The sequence below is a fragment of the Clupea harengus genome, chromosome 26 (assembly GCF_900700415.2).
Source record: "Clupea harengus chromosome 26, Ch_v2.0.2, whole genome shotgun sequence".
Lineage (NCBI taxonomy): Eukaryota > Metazoa > Chordata > Actinopteri > Clupeiformes > Clupeidae > Clupea > Clupea harengus.
The window spans coordinates 7373827-7392104 of NC_045177.1; the positions used below are offsets into that span (position 1 = coordinate 7373827).

Consider the following 18278-nt stretch of genomic DNA (forward strand, 5'->3'; position numbering starts at 1 on the left):
TACAACGGCCTACATGCACAGGAGGCAAGCTATTATTCAAGCGATCTGCAACAATGCCCCTGTCCAGCAGCATTATCAGCCCTACATAGAGTGCATGCCTAGTGTACGTAAATGGTTATGAGATATGCATTTTCAGGAGTGTTAGTATGGATAGAGGTTATTTCTGATACAGAGCTAAAATGCTCGTCTGGACGGAGATTGTTCTCTGTTCCAAATGTAAATGTATTAGTGTGGACGTTGCCTAAGTTGCTGCTCTTAGTGAAAAGACTATTCCCATCCCCTCCATTAAAAATATCCCTCCCAACTCATTGAGCCTTTGTGCCCTCAGCAACTGCCTGTATCACCTACACCAAGAACCACTTTTGTGTCCATTTTAGGATGTGGGAGAAAACCTACACATACATGGGGAGAATAGGCAGTCTATCTAGAATATGTCACCTAAGATCAAAATGTTATGTACACCCAGCACTCACCTGAAAGTCTCTAGTTTACAGTTGGGATCATTCAGTCTGTTTGAGAGTTCTCTGACACCTGAATCTCCTGGGTGATTGTAGCTCAGATCCAGCTGTTTCAGGTAGGAGGGGTTTGATTTGAGGGCAGAGGCCAGGGAAGAACAGCCCTTCTGTGTGATGAGACAATGGCTCAGCCTGAAACAAGAGATTATCTTCACAATTATAGTCAACATAGTGAGACTATACATTTATAAAATACATTGTTTTAGCTAATGTTTTATAACTGATTTAACTGTTTCCAGCTTGCATTGTGGATCTCTCAGTCCCACACAGAGCAGCCCCAGTCCTTCATCCTGCAGATCATTGTGACCCATGTCCAGTTCTCTGAGATGGGAAGGTGTCCTTTGCAGTACTGATGCCATTATTTCACAGCTTGTTTTGGAGAGTTAGCACTTATTCAGACTGTTTAAAAAATACAGTTGATGTACACATTTGATTCTATTATTATTTCCAAGGGTATTCATTAAGATAACTTCAGTGCGTTGTTCTTATTCTTATTGAGCAGTGCATTTGTTCTGCCGTCCTGTCCCGAGTGTGTGTGTGAGAGACTATTAGCGTGAATTGCGTTGTGTTCTATTGTGCCTCCTGAAGGAATATTTTCATAGTTGTTGAACATGGATTAATTTATGAGAGTATGAATGGCGTTATTTAGTCTGTGAGAAAATGGGCGTGGTGCCAAACAGGTAACACGCTCTGATTGAGGGAAAGTCAAATAGCGGTGTTTAATTTAATTGGCAAACCAAACAAAAGATAGATGGGTGTGACCGAACATGCCATTCATACAATGAGATCATCCATGGAACATCTACTGTTGAAAGATTAGAGCCTTTCAATAAAGAATCCGCAGATACACTATTTGGCCTCTTGTCTTCTGATTGTGAAATTTCAAATAAGTTGCTCTTTTTTCTGCAACAATCCCTTTCCCTGTGACAGGTGGCTTGTATACATGTTCAATTTTATCAGGATTGGGATCAGAGATACAGACGTTGGGGGTATTTAAACATGGTAAAACTATCATGGCGTTGGACTTCTTCTCCCCCTACAGAACCATGCCACACTGCTGAACTAATTGTGAAAGAAATGTTTCTTTTTAATTATTATCATGTGTGTTAGTTTGATATTAGTTAGTTAGTTAAATGGAAGACTAAGCTCTTTCCATTGTTCTGTGAGAGGAAGTTGAAACTGTGAGAAGACAAGATTGGAATTCAGAGGTGTCATGAAATGTTTAGGTTAAGACTGATTTATTGTTGTAGAGTCAGGGTTTTTGAGGGTCTTAGGTAAACATTCTTATCTCTGGGTAACCAGCACGAGAGGACACTAGCATGGGAGTGTCATGTCTTTGTTCTGTGAGATTTTCTGAATAAATGGTCAGGCAATTTACTCAAGGGGCAGTGTATGTGGGAACAGCGGTCTGGAACCATGCACTCCTCTTTGCCAGAGTAAAAGTTTGTTATTTATTATATTCTTGGTTGTGTGAGTCTTAATTCTGAGGTTAATACAGTCCTGATAAGGGTGAAATAAATCCCTAACACTAATTAAAGCTTCATTATTTTTTATATAGTTTTTGGAGCTTGTAAGGAGGTTGTAAGGAGCTTGTTAAACTCTGTTTTTCATATGAGAGGGAGTTTGGGAATTTCTGTTCTTTTGTTTATTTGTATTTTGTCATCAAGTTAGGTATTTGTGGATTCTCAGTTAAATGTGCTTTTCTGTTTGTTTTGGCCTTGGAGAGGGACCTTCTGCATATGTTTGGGTGAGTTCAGAGGTGATAAGAAAGGTCGAAATGTGCCTGTCCGACCCTGTGTAAAACTGACATCCTTGCATTTTAGAAAGCGCAGCTGGGATGACACAAAATACTTTTAGTCGAGCGTGGCTATTGTGTGGCTATTCTTGCTAATGTAGCAGATAAGAGATATACGTACATGTATTGTTCTTCCTCTTTTATACTAATTTCTTATACGTGTAGTCAGTAGCCAATCAGCAGGTTGGAATACAGGCGAAATTAAACAGGAAGTAATCAGAGACAGGTGAACGTTGAGAACGTGAGTGCAGCCGCCTGACTGCAGAATTGGAAGAGTGAACGATTGATTTAATGTACAACATAGTTTTAAGTTAGCGACACAAAGTGATTGCCTTCTGGCCTTTGGAGTGTGTAGCCATTAAGACGATAGCGAGGTGCAGTGCACCGGCCAAGGGAAGAAGTTACAATCGCGTTGGTTTGTGTTCGCTGTTTTTGGATCCTTCCTGCTGCCGAGTTTGACAGTTCCCTGCCAACCAGAGACTGCTCCAGAGCTCCAGCCACCAAGTGAAAAGGCTTGAGGTAAAGTGTTATTTACCAGCAAGCTATAGTGAAGAGAAACAATTGTGATACTCGTGAATGCGACAGAGAGATAACTCCGCCTGGACTGAAACAGAAGATTTTTGTTAGTTGATTTGTCACTTTGTTACATGCTAGGACAGGTATTCTCAACCTTTTGAGAGGAAGAAGAAATTTGACGCAATTCATTTAAAAAGAAACTACGAACATCAGAAATGTTATTTGTTTAAATGTTTATATATCATTTAATATAGGCATATAAAAAAATTGTCCCACCAGATAGCTGTTCGGCCAGGTCTTACCCAGAATCACCTATCTATGTAGGGTTTAAACTGTCTTATTTGCTTTTTCCCCTCATCGTACAAGCACACCGAGTACAGTGCTCGCCTTCTGCGTAGGAGTAACGCGTATCTATTCAGGAAAAGTACTTGTACCTGAAGTACACTAACGAAACTAGATAAGTAAATTGTAGAGACAGAGCAGCATATTAATTTCACCTTCCATGTTTATTTTGACGTTATAGCCTCTCGAGCGCAAGCTACCCCCAGTGCCATGGCAACCGAACGTCTGGGGCCCGTTCGTCGTAGAGTTGAAGCTAAGTTAATCAATTGGCCTTTTAGCCCGTTAAGATTAGCGAGCTGATTGAGAACAGCAAATATCGGTTCGTTAACGGCTGATCCGCATCCAAATCATGTGGTTAATTTCAACCAGGCTAAACTTACCGGGGCATTTGCGCGTGCACGTCCTACTTCAAAAGGCAGGAAAGGTCGATCACCAAAACAATGATTTTCTAACGGTATAATGGTTCTAAACTCAAAGAAAATTGCTCTTTTTGTCTCCTCTGGCGAGCAGGAGATGGACATGAACGCTTATGAAGAATACAAGACCATAATCATGGCAAAATTCAACACCGCCACCGCTGTGAGAGCAAGGTGTGTTGGGATGTTTATAGGGTGATATCTATGTATGAATACCTGTCGGCGAGTGTCAACTGGTACAGAGGATCCCTCTACCGGTTCGAAACTACAAGGTTGATAGTTCGAATCCCCTCACCTCCTTCCTCGATATAGTTCTACATTTTCTTGAATAAAAGCGTCTGTTAAATGACTAAATGTATTAATAACAAATGCAATAAATTGGAGCAGTGAAAATAAATTGTCTGTATTTCTCTCTATTCTTATCCTGAGTCCACCTTAATCATTTTCTACAATAATGATATGCTATGGTGTACTAATAACGCTCATATAATTATGAGTGCTTTGTTCTCCGCATCACCGACACTACAAAAATGTACCACTCGCAAAATAGCGCAAGACAGTCAATGTTCGATTGTGGTGTTTGCAATAAATGACTCGAGAAGGTCTTGTAAATGAATGATTCCTTGTCGGCTGAATCGGTAGCGCTCATACAAGAATAATTGATCTTGGCGATTGTAAAGAACTCGCTCCCTCCGCTAATCTTATTAACTATCTAATATCAGTCCTTGGTCAATGGGATCCCTCCTTTTTCCGGGGGTGTGGCAAGCTTATCCAGCTACACTTAAGTTAGCCTGCCCTGGAGCAGGTTAGTGCTAATCGATATGTAACTATGGTTATTTATCAAAAGTTGCTTCCACGAACCAAAAAGAGGGGCGTTTTTTATCTTAGCCTGAAAATTAGCTCACTAAACCGCTTAGCGAGCTACGACGAATACCCCCCTGAAGGCCTCTGTTTCCCCTGTCCACGCTACAACATGAACCCGGAGTTTTCAAATGAATCCGCCTAGGGTAGCGTTTTTGAAAAGCATTGTTTTCAGTGTTGGAATACGCCATTTTAAAGTAAGGGGTGTCATGTATTCCTACTAGGACTGGGCGGTATGACGGTATATACCGTGCAATGGTAGAAATGTGTCTACCGGGAGAGATTTGGCTATACCGTTTCAACCACGGTATACTCTTATTTTTAAATCCAATCGATTTATTTTTAGATAATGACCTCCGAACTATACATCATCCCGCTTATTATACGGTTACTCGCCAAAACGATAGAAGACATTCCTCAAAAAAACCTCTTTAACGATTTTGTTGTCGTTTTGTGATTTCCGCTTAGAAAAAATTGTTCTTCAGGCAAATAGAACTCTAAAGTTTCAGGTGTTGCGTAGCAACCCATTACTTGCTGACTTCAAGTTACAATGACTTTCCGTTACATTAAATGACCGGACTACTTGCGGAATGATATGAAAGATGTGAATTAGAAGCACAAAACCCGTTGCCAATGACAGCGGTCATTACTTTATCGCAGCAGTGAAAATAAAGAAATTACAGACCTGCGAACGTTGGGGTGGCTTATTCAAATCAACGCCACTTTTTTAACATTCTGAAGAGCCGTATAATACGATACCCAGTACAATTTTAAGCACATAACCTGCAAGGACTGTCATGCCTACTTGTTGAGTAATCCTCGACTGTTGGGAAAGATTCAATATACTGAAAAATATGGACTGAAAAGTGTCTAGTGTAGCCATTTATTTGCAGATTCTGTTCCATTTTTCTCAATGATTTCTCACTATTTTGATAGTTTAGATTTCTTTTCAGTATTTCAAAGTGAATGAGCTGTGGGAGCACAAGAACAGTGAGCGTCTAGCAGCGATTATCATAGACATATACATGTATGTATGTCTATGGCGATCATAGCCTAACTTTCGAGATTCTAAGTAACATGGAGACAAAACTTTTTTTGGTACTCCACATAGATCATAAACCCTTGAATATAAAAACGACTCAGTGAAATCGGTTGAGAAATGTAAACACTATAGTGCTTTCATCCAGAAAAACCGCAGTTCCATCATTTACTTGTGTCTGTTTACAGGCCAGTCTTCACCTCACCAATATGGCGGCGACGTTAGCTCGTCGCAGCAACGGGCTGAGGCGGTCAATGGAGCGTCTATGTATATATGTCTATGTGTAATGGCCAACTTCTTAATTTTCTTATTTTAATATGTGGCCATATAAAGAAAAAAATGTTGTCATCATTATTGTGTTAACATATGGACACACATTGAAAAGAAAGTTTTAACACTTGAGTTATCTTCTGAAAGTACATTAAAGAACCACTGAAAGCCACAATGATTGGCACCCTTAGTGAATATGAGCAAAACTGGCTATGAAAAAATATGTCTTTGCTGTTTATCCTCTTGGGCTGGGTTGCACCAACAAGGATTAGCTCTTAAACTAGGTCTAAACCAGGTTTGTCTTTTAATCCAGTTGCACCAAACTTTAAACCTAGTTTAACCTTAGTTTACAAATCTGTTGCACCAGTCATTTTTAAACTAGTCTAAACCTGGATTAGCATTTATATTTAAACCACCCCTGGAGGAGGTTTATCTCTGTTTTATTGACAACAAATTATAGCCTACTTTTGTCATTTTTGTCACGTTATTGCTGCAACTAACGGCGTTGGACAGAGTGATAACTTACTTGGGGTGACAGCAATTATTGTAACCTGCTATTCATAATATTTACACCCTATTTACCTGTTCACAGTCACAGCAGTACATAATCAACACAACGATTATAAGCTAGCGACGTCATCTAGTTCGTAGTAACTTATATGCAGCTTCTGTGGCTGTACTGTCATCTAATGCGCCGTCACCGTCGTAGGGGTTGGGGAGGGGGAAATCTGCTGCGGGATCATATCTATTATCTTCTTTGACAGAGGATCCATAGTCATTGGTGGTGGTCCTCCGCCGGTTTAAAATTGACCGCCGCATCTTTTTTGGCTTTAGCCTTGGGGTTTTTCCAACAGGCTTTCAGTTGTGCCCTGTCCCTCGTCTCTTTGATACCGGTAGAGCCATTGAAGCTCTCAGCTAACTGGACCCAGTTCCTCTCCTTCTTCTCTAGTGTACTGCTGTCAGTCCTCATATCCTCAATTGTAACCCCAAACTCCTCCATCAACTAGGTCAGCAACATCTTTTAAAATGTTGAAAAGTTTGACCCTCTTTGACGTGCCATAATAGCTAGCTAGCTGGCTAAAGTAACTGTGTTTATTAGCTATAGCCGCTGTAGTGGTAGGTTAAACGGTAACTACGGTATCAGTAACGGCATTTATTCAACAAGCAGCTAGTTTAGGAAAAAGAGGGGATGCATTTATTTGGGCTATTTAGTTCCGTATTTGTTAAACATACATTGTGAATTTGTTTACATTTCGTTGGAATCCATCATGGCGGACATTGCACATAAACTAATCCTGTTTTAACCCTTGTTTAAACTAGTTTAACTAATCCAGGGTTAAAATTAAGATGTGCAACACATCTCTGATTAATTATAAACCAGTTTAAACCTAGATTTACTAACGCTAGATTAACTCTAAACCAGGATTAATTTAATCCATGTTGGTGCAACCCAGCCTTGGTCTTTCACTCAAAATATTCAGAAAAAATCTTACCTTTTCATTGAGGTTAAAATATTGAAAAAAAAAAAATTTGACATTAAATAAATATTATTCTCCAAAACATGTGTGCCACAATTATTGGCACCCCTTAATTTAATGTTGTGTGCAGCCTCCCTTTGCCAAGATAACAGCTGAGTCTTCTCCTATAATGCGTGATGAGGTTGGTGAACACATGGCACGGGATCTGAGACCATTCCTACATACAGTATCTCTTCAGATTCTGAGGTCAATGCTTGTAGCCTCGGCTTCAGCTCATCCTACAGATTTTCTATGGGGTTTAAGTTGGCGGACTGTGATGGCCATGGCAAAACCTTTATTCTGCGGTCGGTGAACCATTTTTGTGTTGATTTTGAGGTGTGCTTCGGATCATTGTCCTGCTGGAAGGTCCAACCACGGCCCATGTTAAGCTTACTGGAGGGGGCTGTTAGGTTTTCATTTAATATCTGCTGGTATTTGATGGAGTCCATGATACCATGTATGCTAACAAGATGTCCAGGGCCTTTAGAAGAAAAACAGCCCCACAACATCAAAGATCCACCACCATACTTCACAGTGGGTATGAGGTGCTTTTCTGTAGGGCTATCTTTCTGTCTACGCCAAACCCACCTTTGATGTTTGTTGCCAAAAAGCTTTATTTTGGTCTCATCTGACCATATAACTGTCCCATTGAAAGTCTGACTTACATTTGGCAAACTGTAGGCACTTTAGTTTGTTGTTGATTGACAGCAGAGGCTTTTTTCTGGCAACCCTCCAAAACAACTTGTGGTGATGTAGGTGGCGTCTGATGGTAGTTTTGGAGACTTTCTGACCCCAAGACTTAACTAACCTCTGCAATTCTCCAGCTGCGATGCTTGGAGATTCTTTTGCCAGTCGAACCATCTTCCTCACGGTGCGTGGGGTCAATGTACACACACGTCCTCTTCCAGGCTGATTCTTAACATCTCCTGTCGCTTTAAACTTCTTAATTATTTCCATGATAGTGGAAATGGGTATTTTTAACTGTTTAGAGGTTGTCTTGTGTCCATTTCTTGATTTGTGCAGCTCAACAACGTTTTCGTCGCACATCGTCACTGTGTCTTTCCCATAATGATGAATGACTAATGGAATTTGGCCTGTGTCACCTTATATTTGTACGCCAATGGAACAGGAAGTCATGGTTGACCTCTTAAGAGTTCCTAATCAAACAGATGAACTTAAAAATGTAAAACATGACTGGAAATAAACTTCAGTTAGATTTTAATTATAAGATTTTTCTAGGGGTGCCAATAATTGTGGCACACATGTTTTGGGGAAAAATATTTATTTAATGTCAACAGTTTTTTTTTCTTTCAATAATTTTACTTCAATGAAAAGGTAAGATTTTTGTGAATATTTTGAGTGAAAGACCAAGAGGATAAACAGCAAAGACATATTTTTTTATAGCCTGTTTTGCTCATATTCACTAAGGGTGCCAATAATTGTGGAGGCCACTGTATAATAAACAGTGATATATACCGTAACCGTGATATAAAATTACAAATACCGTGATAGAAGATTTTGGCCTTATCGCCCACCCCTAATTCCTACCAGACTGTATTTAACGGGATGCTATGGAGCAGTTAACCTGGCTATTAACCAGTGTTCATTTTGGCAGCTATTTTAGATTTAGTCTTAGTCTTTAAACGAAAATGCATATTAGTTTTAGTCACTTTTAGTCATTTTTATCCTCCTTAGTTTTAGTCTAGTTTTCGTCGACGAAAACTCAGAAGAATTTTAGTCTAGTTTTAGTCGACGAAGTCTCATTACATTTTAGTCTAGTTTTAGTCACATTTAAAAGTCCATCTTATAGCCACATTAAACTCCTTTCCTTCCCTTCTCAGGCCCGGGGACCCCTTGTGTTGTGTCTACAACTGCATAATAGTCAAGCTTGCAGTACTTAAACTGTGGATGCAATTAGTCTCTAAGATACAGATCTCCTAGTATATGCCTACAGCTGAATTCCAATTAATTCAATGTAAATAATAATTTTAAGGCAATACTTAATTAACAGTATTATCATTAAAATATAAGAGAATATCAAGTCTAGATTTTGAAGATTCAAATGATGTGATAACACAATACAACTACTATGTATACCTGGTCTTAGTTAAATCAACCACATATCCTCCATATGAATTGCTGTGCAATCTGACATATTTAGCTAGACGGATAGTTTGAGAGAAAGTAGTGCCAATGATAATAACAATTGCATAAATAGACAAGGATATGTAAACCAATCACATATTCATTTATTTTTTCTTGATTTAATGTCATGCGTGGCCTGTCCTTCTGCAATGCGTTTACTAGCTAGTTATCGATAGCTAGTATAACTTAGCTAGCTATCGATAGCTAGTAAAACTTAGCTATGCTACCTCATAGTTAGCTAACGTTAGCTAGCTAAAAGTTTTGGAACTCATTTGCCAAGCCAAACGGGAGGTTTCAATCGAAAATGACCAGCTAGTTATCCAAGCTGACACAACCTATACACTCGACTGCCCCTTTGAAGTTAACTTAACGTTGGCTAATATATTCTAATAACTAGTTAACATTAGCTAATTATCATTGACAGTTACTAGCTAATTTACCTTGGCATAAATGGCAGGGTTGTCTTGTGCGCTTTCAGTTGCCTCTTGTTGTGTTCTTCCCACCTATTTTGAAGCCACAAGGTTTCTCTCCGGTTATTGCGGTGCATTGTGTTTTATTTTCTGTGAAGTTACAATTAAAGACTGTCCAGATATCTATTCTTATTTTTCTTCCAGTACCGAGTGCTTGAACTTCAGCCATCATAACGTTCAGCCATAGGGCGTCACTTGCATGTCTGGCCATCTCAGGGAATGGAGGAGGGATAGATACAGGACCGGGCAACATTCAACCAATGAAGTGCATACAAGTTTAGAAAAAAAAAAACAATTGTGAATGAGTCAACCACCAACATTTTCGTCTCGTCTCGTCTCGTCTCGTCAACGAAAGTTAAAATAGATTTAGTCATAGTTTTTATTTATAAAGATCCGTTTTCGTCACGTCTTAGTCTCGTCTTAGTCACGGGAAAAAGGTCGTTAACGAATATTTTTCGTCATAGTTTTCGTCAACAAAATGAACACTGCTATTAACTATCCTAGCTATCTCTAGCTTAGGGAACCATCTTAACAGTTCGTAGTTGCTAGTAAGTGTAATATGAACTCATTTTAATATGGAGTAAATATGAACTAATATAAATATTAACATGAAGCTGCACAGGCACCCAGAGGGTTTCAACCCATCATAGCTTTTTACCTCTCCTAGCTATCTCTAGCTTAGGGCACCATTTTACCAGTTTGCAGTTGCCTGTGTGTGATTAACTCATATTAATATGTGTGAATATGAACTTGTGAACAAAAACTCGTTAATATGAAGCTGCACAGGCACCCTGAGGGGTTTCTACCTTTTCCTAGTATAATTTTATAAGTTAAATCGAGGAAACCATAACATCAGCTAGATAACTATTTCCATTTAAACCATTTAAGGTTATTAAAATGTTTCTTTCACTAACTAGATAGCATTGCAACTAGGTAACTATAGCAACCCAGAAACTCAATGTTCGCTGAAAATTTGTATTTCCCAAAATCAGCTCACCAACATTCTTTACTGTGTAAAACTGACATCCTTGCATGTTGGAAAGCGCAGCTGGGAAGACACAAAAGTACTTTTTGTCAAGTGTGGCTCTTGCGTAGCTATTCTTGCTGCCATTAGAAACATTTATGGCGTCAGAATTAGATAAATCTTAAGTATAAAAACCCTGTGCGATGTCAGTGAAATTGCTTCACTTTTTAGCCTTGTGCTGTGAGTGCAAATGTTACTAAATAAATACACTGATCTACAACTCCGGAGTCCTGAGGTAACTTGAGTGAATTTTCACCTAACAGTTGACAAAAATATCATTGATCTATTACGCAGACCTGTGCATAGGAGCTCATGGTCAATTCTAACGTGTTCAGACTTTTTTTGTAATCTGGTTGAAATAATGTAGATGTCACTTCCATTTCTAAACTGCACACACTCTGTACATAAAGATAGATGATGGCATGTCCTTTGTATCTGCCTCAATTGGTCTCACTCTCTGTTTCACAAACACACAGACACATGACTGTCTCTTTTGCTTCCTGTCTGTGTTTCATATAAACACAAACAAAAAACCCACATATGGGCGCGCACACACACATACAGCCACACCATTTCTGAGGAATTGTTTTTTAAATTTCACCTACTGAATCTTTCTTACATGCCTCATAACTGACCTCAGTGTCTCCAGCTTGCATTGTGGATCTCTTAGTCCCACACAGAGCAGCTCCACTCCTTCATCCTGCAGGTCATTGTCACCCATGTCCAGCTCTATCAGATGGGAAGGTGTCCCTTGCAGCACTGATGCCATTATTTCACAGCTTGCTTTAGAGAGTCGACACCGATTTAGCCTGTTTAGATATATAGTTTGCATACACATTTGATACTATTGAGCACTTTCGTTCATATTTTTACATAACTCTTCTATCTCCTCTCTTTTGGCCCTATATGATCATTATGATGTGCTTGTATATATATTATATCTGTAAGACATGATGTAGAGATTCAATTTGGATTCCTTCCCTTTATAAACTCCACACACTCGCATACAGATTAATACAGCAGGACACATCTCTATATAAAGACAGCTGATGCAGTGTTCTCTGTATCTTTGTCTCTTTCACTTCTTATCTGTGTTTCATACAAACAGAAACAAAAACACACACACACACACACACACACACACTCTGTACATTAAGATACCTGCTACTCATTGACCTCCACTGGCTGCCTGTAGCTGCTCGCATTAAGTTCAAGTCACTTATGCTTGCCTACAGAGTGCTTGATGGTTCTGCTCCCACCTACCTAAATGCTCTTGTAAGGGCAAATGTTACACCCAGGATGCTGCGCTCTTCTAGTGAGCGTCGTTTGGCACTGCCGTCTGCAAGTACGGCAGTCCAGACTATTCTCATTTGTAGTTCCACGTTGGTGGAATGAACTACCTAGCACTACCAGAGCAGGGGTGTCCCTCTCTACCTTTAAGAAGCTTTTGAAGACCCAACTCTTCAGAGAGCACTTCCCGTCCTAACTGGCACTTCGACTAGTGCGTAACTTGCAATTACAGCAGTTACATTTCTGCACTTCTTTTTCTTTTTTTATTTAATTTTGTTATATTTCTTATGTAAAGTAGTATTTATTGCTACACCAGGTTCTATTGCTCGTAGCTTGAATATTCTCTCCCTTGTACGTCGCTTTGGACAAAAGCGTCTGCTAAATGACTAAATGTAAATGTAAGATAGCTGATGGCATGTCCTCTGTATCAGACTCTTTTGATTTCTTTCTGTGTTTCGTATGAACACAAACAAAACAAACACATGCACACACACACACACACACACAGGCACATTTCTGAGGAATTGTTATTCAATTTCAATTTGAGAGTCTTTCTTATATGCCACATAACTGACCTCAGTTTGTTCAGCTTGCATTGTTGATCTCTTAGTCCCACACAGAGCAGCTCCACTCCTTTACCCTGCAGGTCATTGTCACCCATGTCAAGTTCTCTCAGAGGGGAACGTGTCCCTTGCAGCACTGATGCCATCAATGCACAGCTTGCTTTAGAGAGTCGACACTGATTTAGCCTGATTAGAAATGAAGATTAAACATTATATTGTTGAGGTATCTCAGTTGCATATACAATTATAACACTTTTATTCATTATTATACACATTTAAACACACTCGGGGCCTCATTTACTAACAGGATTGCGCCCATTTCAGGCATAAAATAGCGGGTAAACACATAAAACCCTATTTCCAAAGGAGGCGCACCTGAGTAAAAGCGCAGATTACCGCTGCTAGGAAGTGGGTGTGGGAAAGTGGGTGTTCGTCGCAAAGAGATGGGAGGAGATGCGTAAAGTGCGCCTAATTATGTATTAGTAACGAAACAAGAGGTGTTTTAGCATGACATATCAGCTGCTAAATGAAAACTATGTGCCTGCGAGAAATTTGAAAAATACGAACTTCAGAAATGTTATTTTTTTTTTATGTTTATATTTGATATATCATTTAATAGGCATACAAACAAATATAATTACAAACTGTCCCACCAGCTAGCTGTTCGGGAAAAGTTCGGCCACGTCTTACCCAGAATCGCTGCTCATTGTATGGTTTAAACACTGATAGTTCAAGCACAACGAGTACAGTGCACACCTTCTGCGTAGGAGTAACGTGTATCTATTCAGGAAAAGTACTTGTACTCGAAGTACACTAACTAAACTACCGATAAGTAAATTGCAGAGACAGAGCAGCATATTCATTTCAACTTCCATGTTTATTTCGACGTTATAGCCTCTCAAGCGCAAGCTACCCCCAGTGCCATGGCAACCTACAACTACAGTTTTCAAATGTATCTGCCTAGGGCAGCGTTTTTGAAAAGCATGGTTTTCAGTGTTAGAATACGCCGTTTTAAAGTAAGGGGTGTCGTGTATTCCTACTAGACTATTTAACGGGATGCTATGGAGTAGTTAACCTGGATATTAACTATCCTAGCTATCTCTAGCTTAGGGAACCATTTTAACAGTTTGCAGTTGCCTGTGTGTGATTAACTCATGTTAATATGTGTGAATATGAACTCGTGAACATAAACTTGTTAATATGAAGCTGCACAGGCACCCTGAGGGGTAACCATAGTAACCCAGAAACTCAATGTTCGCTGAAAAGTTTAATTTCCCAAAATCATCTCACCAATAAAATGAATTCCAAGTGATCACAACTTTTAGTGTTGACGGAAGGGCTAAATGGAGAAATATTTATGAGTTTCTATATTTACCCGGGTTAGTTTGCTGTAACCTCGTGAACCAAAAGCTCTAATTCTAATTTTAACTCATCATCCATGGGTGGAAGGAACACGCAGGCTCTTTCTTCCCTAATTACGCTGGTAAGGCGTCGACACATTCAGATGAGGTTCTTGTTTGATAAATACGATGCAAAATACCGTGCGCTATATGTGAGTTGGCAAAGGCGCAGATTAAGCTGCGGTCCCAATGTTAGTAAATGAGGCCCTCAGTGTTTATAAAATAAGCATCTCTCTCAGCCAGTATGTCAGAATGCTTTTCCAAAATGGTCCCAAGTTCTTATCATTGTTGTTACCAAGGTTTTACCCACAGAACTCACCCAAAACTGTACTCACCAAACTCTCCTAGAGACTTTCACTACAGGAAGCATTCTGTGGAGCCCTTCCTCTGATCTCAGGTATTTCTTCAGATTAAACTCATTCATTTCTTTAGTTGATATCAGCAGCAGATAAGCCAAAGCTGAACACTGGGCTGGAGTCAGGTTCTTCTCCTCATCTGCTGAGTTAATGTACCTGGGTAACATTTTAAACAATATTCATAATCTTACTGATACTTGAAAAGCCTCTGATTATTAGCCACTTGTTTAAAAAGACAATGCACCTCTTTACTTCCAAAACAAAGTTCAGAACAATAGAGCAATACAAATGACAAGAATCAGCAGTTATATCAGCAGATTATGAATTTCACACCATAATTGGAAGACTATTCCTTTATCTGGGGAACATAATTGACCTATTGCTAAGCCCCGCCCCCCTTAGTTACTGTCGCTAACTCAGACAAGCTATCGGAGCTGACTAGAGTTTACAATGGCAGCTATCAGTGTCAAAACGATATCCCAAGAGGCTCTAGACAACTTTTGGAGATAGTTAGTTTGGAGACCTGATTTTGCCTAGAAGCCTTCAAAAGGGACTTAATTATGCAATGGAGGGATATGTGCAAAATTTAAAACTAGATATGGTGGATGACAAGCTTAAATTGGAGGCGAGAATTTACAGATCACAATGCAAGAGGGAGAAGCCTCATCTCACAGTTATCACAATTGCAGATAACAACATCCAAGACCAGAGTTGTTCATGCATCGCAGGGAAAGATTAAATTAATTGACCTTCAGTTAATTTAACTAATCTGGAGAGGCACTGAGATGTAGACCTACATTTATTAGTTTATTACATAACTAGCATTACCCTGACAGGACAGTGTCCTAACTGTCTAGCTAGCTAGCGCAGCTAGTGAATAGCTAACGTTAACGTTAGCTAGTTTTAACCAGAGATAACTTGCCTAAACCGAGCATAACATCAGAGGTGAAAGTAAGCCGGTACTGTCAATGACAATAATAATGTGAATTATGAGTATGCCTATGATCATGTAGGCTTAGTTGATTGCTTTAGCAGCGGAAAATTGCAACCTAATAAGAGTATGGCAGATAGCTAATGAACGTAGCTTTGACTGTGTGGTCTGCCACACAGCTTAATCCACCAGAGACATTTGGCCCTGTCTTGTTTTGGTTTGGGAAATGGGATGAATTATACCCCATTGCCTATCCTCTCATGATACCTTGCATCAGTGTCTACCCCATGCATATCGTTTGACCATTTTTGTTCAACTTACATTACAACAAACCCCATAAAACAAGAGAAGAATCACGGTTTCTAATGCTACTCTATGGAGTTGTAAACTCAAGATGTCCGAGTGCAGCTGTTACTAAACTGCCATTGGCTCGTCTGTGTTCGAGGGGCGGGACTTAGCGATAGGTCAATTGCACAGACTTCATGATTTCAATGCATTTATGATATTTTCCTCACCACAAACAGGTACAGTACATGCAGGAAAACCAACATGTTTAAAACAGTGACCCCCCAATAACTGAGCCCTGCTAATTGCTCAAAGCCCCTTGAGACAATTATATTGTTTTGGCGCTATATATAAATAAAATTGAATTTAATTATATTGAATTATTAGTATGTACTCTTTCGGAATCAAACCTATGACACTGGTGTTGTTGACATCATGCTCTACTAATTGTGCTATTTATCAATTCCTTTGAATCTGAAATGGTCTATATTAATTACCTGTTGATCTCCTCAATCAGTGAGTTGTCCCCTAACTCATTCAAACAGTGGAAGAGGTTGATGATCCGTTCTGGTGAGATGTCTTTCCTGATCTTCTCTTTGATGTATTGAACCGTTTTCTCGATGCTCTCACCTCTGACAGCTAACTGTGGCAGCAACACATCCAGGGGGGACCGGATTTTTGGCTCCAACATTGGAGCCAGGCCGAGGAGGAAACGGACAAAAAGATCCAAATGTCCGTTCTGGCTCTGCAGAGCCTTTTCCACAGCAAATCTGTAAAGGTCAAACCTTGAGTGTGTGAACAGCCAGCTGATCTTCTCTTTCCAGTTCTTTGAAAAGGGATTTGCCCAATGAACACCTTCATGAAGAACATAAAGAGCTGCCAAGAATTCCTGTACACTGAGGTGCACAAAGCTGAACATTTTCTCTCCAGTTGCAGCACTCTCCATGTTGAAGATCTGTGTACAAACTCCAGCCTGCAGTGCTCCACAATCTACATCAATGTGACACCCTTCCAAGTCCTTCTCATAGAAGACCAGGGTACCTTTCTCCAGATGTTTGAATGCCAGTTTCCCAAGTTTAACAAGGAACTGCCCTTTTTTCTTTGCACTCATCTTCTTGTCCTTCGGGTATTTGTCATTCATTATTTTTATCTGAGAGACACAATACAATGTGTACATCTCTGTCAAAGTTTTGGCTTCTTTGATCTGATCTTCCAGTATTTTGTCCTTCACATTGGATATAACATAACAGAATACTGGTATGTGGCACATGATGAGGAGGCTTCTATTCTTGTTGATATGATCAATGATTCTCTTGGCCTGCTCTGGATTCTTTATGTTGTTCTGAAAGAACTCAATTATCTGGAGGTCATTGAATCCCCGAACCTCTGTCACCAAGTCGAAACACTCACGTGGAATCAGACTGGCTGCTGCTGGTCGGGTTGTGACCCAGATGAGTGCAGAGGGCAGTAGCATACCCTTAATGAGGCTTGTTATGAGGATGTCCACTGATGATTTTTCTTCGGGCTCAGAGATACACTCTTCAAAGTCCAGCCGGAGTTTGCTTTCATCAAAGCCGTCTAAGACAAACAGAATTTTGCATCCACTGAATTCTGGGAAGTTTCTCAAATCTTTGAGATTATTGTAGAATTCAAAAAGAAGATCAAAAAGGCTGTAGCATTTTTTCTTCTTCAAGTTTAACTCCCGAAATAGAAGAACAAAAACAAAGTCTATGTCTAGATTTGTTTTTTCTCAGCCCAGTCCATGGCAAACTTCTGCACTGCAATGGTTTTGCCCACACCCGCAATTCCTAAAGTCAAAACTTTTGTGGCAGGCCTGTCTGTGAACATGTTTGCCAACTTGACTTGTTCATCTTCAGAGCTTGGTCCTGCCCCAATCTGTCTCAGGTTAATTGTTGATACTTCATGGTCACAGATGACCCCGCCTGTGCGGCCCTCTACAATGTAAAGCTCAGTGTAGATATCTTGTACTTTGCAATCTTTAAACTCTTGATGTACGGTAGAAAACCTGCTTTTCAGGTGTGCCCGAAGCTTCTGTTTTAGTGACTCCTTCTGTGAGAGAACAGTGTGTGCTGCATCACATTCTTAAAAAGAACAAAAAAATGTAGATGTTAAATGGTGAAATAACATTGAACAACAATCTAACAAACTATTTTATGTTTAGCCAGGTTTAGCATGGTTGCATATATTGCATATGATATCCTGATCTTGAGGTATGGTTTTCAATAAGAGAAGGAGAAGGCGGAGAGTGAGAAATTACTACAGAAGCACAATATGTACTTATAAAGACAATGGGCCTCATTCTCAAACGCAGTTAAGAACAAGTTAATAAGACATTTCTCCTTAACTCTACTTAAGCCGTTCCAAAGTTTTCTCATCTGGGATTCGTTCTTAACTTAGACCACAATTTAAGAAGGCTAAATAGCAGTCGTAAATTAGCCAGATTGTTCTTAACCCTGGTTTTTATGGGGAATTGCTTTTAAAGCTCAGTCAGTTTTAGACATAGAGACATAAAAATGACACCC

General features: G+C 39.6%; 1 protein-coding gene across 1 annotated transcript; it reads right to left on the reverse strand.

Annotated features, from left to right (window-relative positions):
* Window positions 1–352: 352 nt before the first annotated feature.
* On the reverse strand, window positions 353–16721 carry LOC122128880 (NACHT, LRR and PYD domains-containing protein 12-like). Its single transcript, XM_042703867.1, has 5 exons — window positions 16233–16721; window positions 14499–14675; window positions 12776–12949; window positions 11546–11719; window positions 353–647 (listed from the first exon to the last, which is right to left on the reverse strand). The coding sequence occupies exons 1-5, from the start codon at window positions 16679–16681 to the stop codon at window positions 470–472; spliced, it is 1152 nt and encodes a 383-aa protein (XP_042559801.1). The 5' UTR covers window positions 16682–16721; the 3' UTR covers window positions 353–469.
* Window positions 16722–18278: the final 1557 nt, after the last annotated feature.

What these genes read in the sequence shown, in the direction of transcription:
- LOC122128880 (XM_042703867.1), bottom strand. Translation starts at nt 16,681, where the DNA reads ATGGAGAGTGCTGCAACTGGAGAGAAAATGTTCAGCTTTGTGCACCTC. An exon ending in AAAGTCTCTAGGAGAGTTTG is followed by an intron (nt 12,950 to 14,498) that starts GTGAGTACAGTT and finishes ATTTCTAATCAG; the next exon opens with GCTAAATCAGTGTCGACTCT. An exon ending in TGCAAGCTGGAGACACTGAG is followed by an intron (nt 648 to 11,545) that starts GTCAGTTATGAG and finishes CTCTTGTTTCAG; the next exon opens with GCTGAGCCATTGTCTCATCA.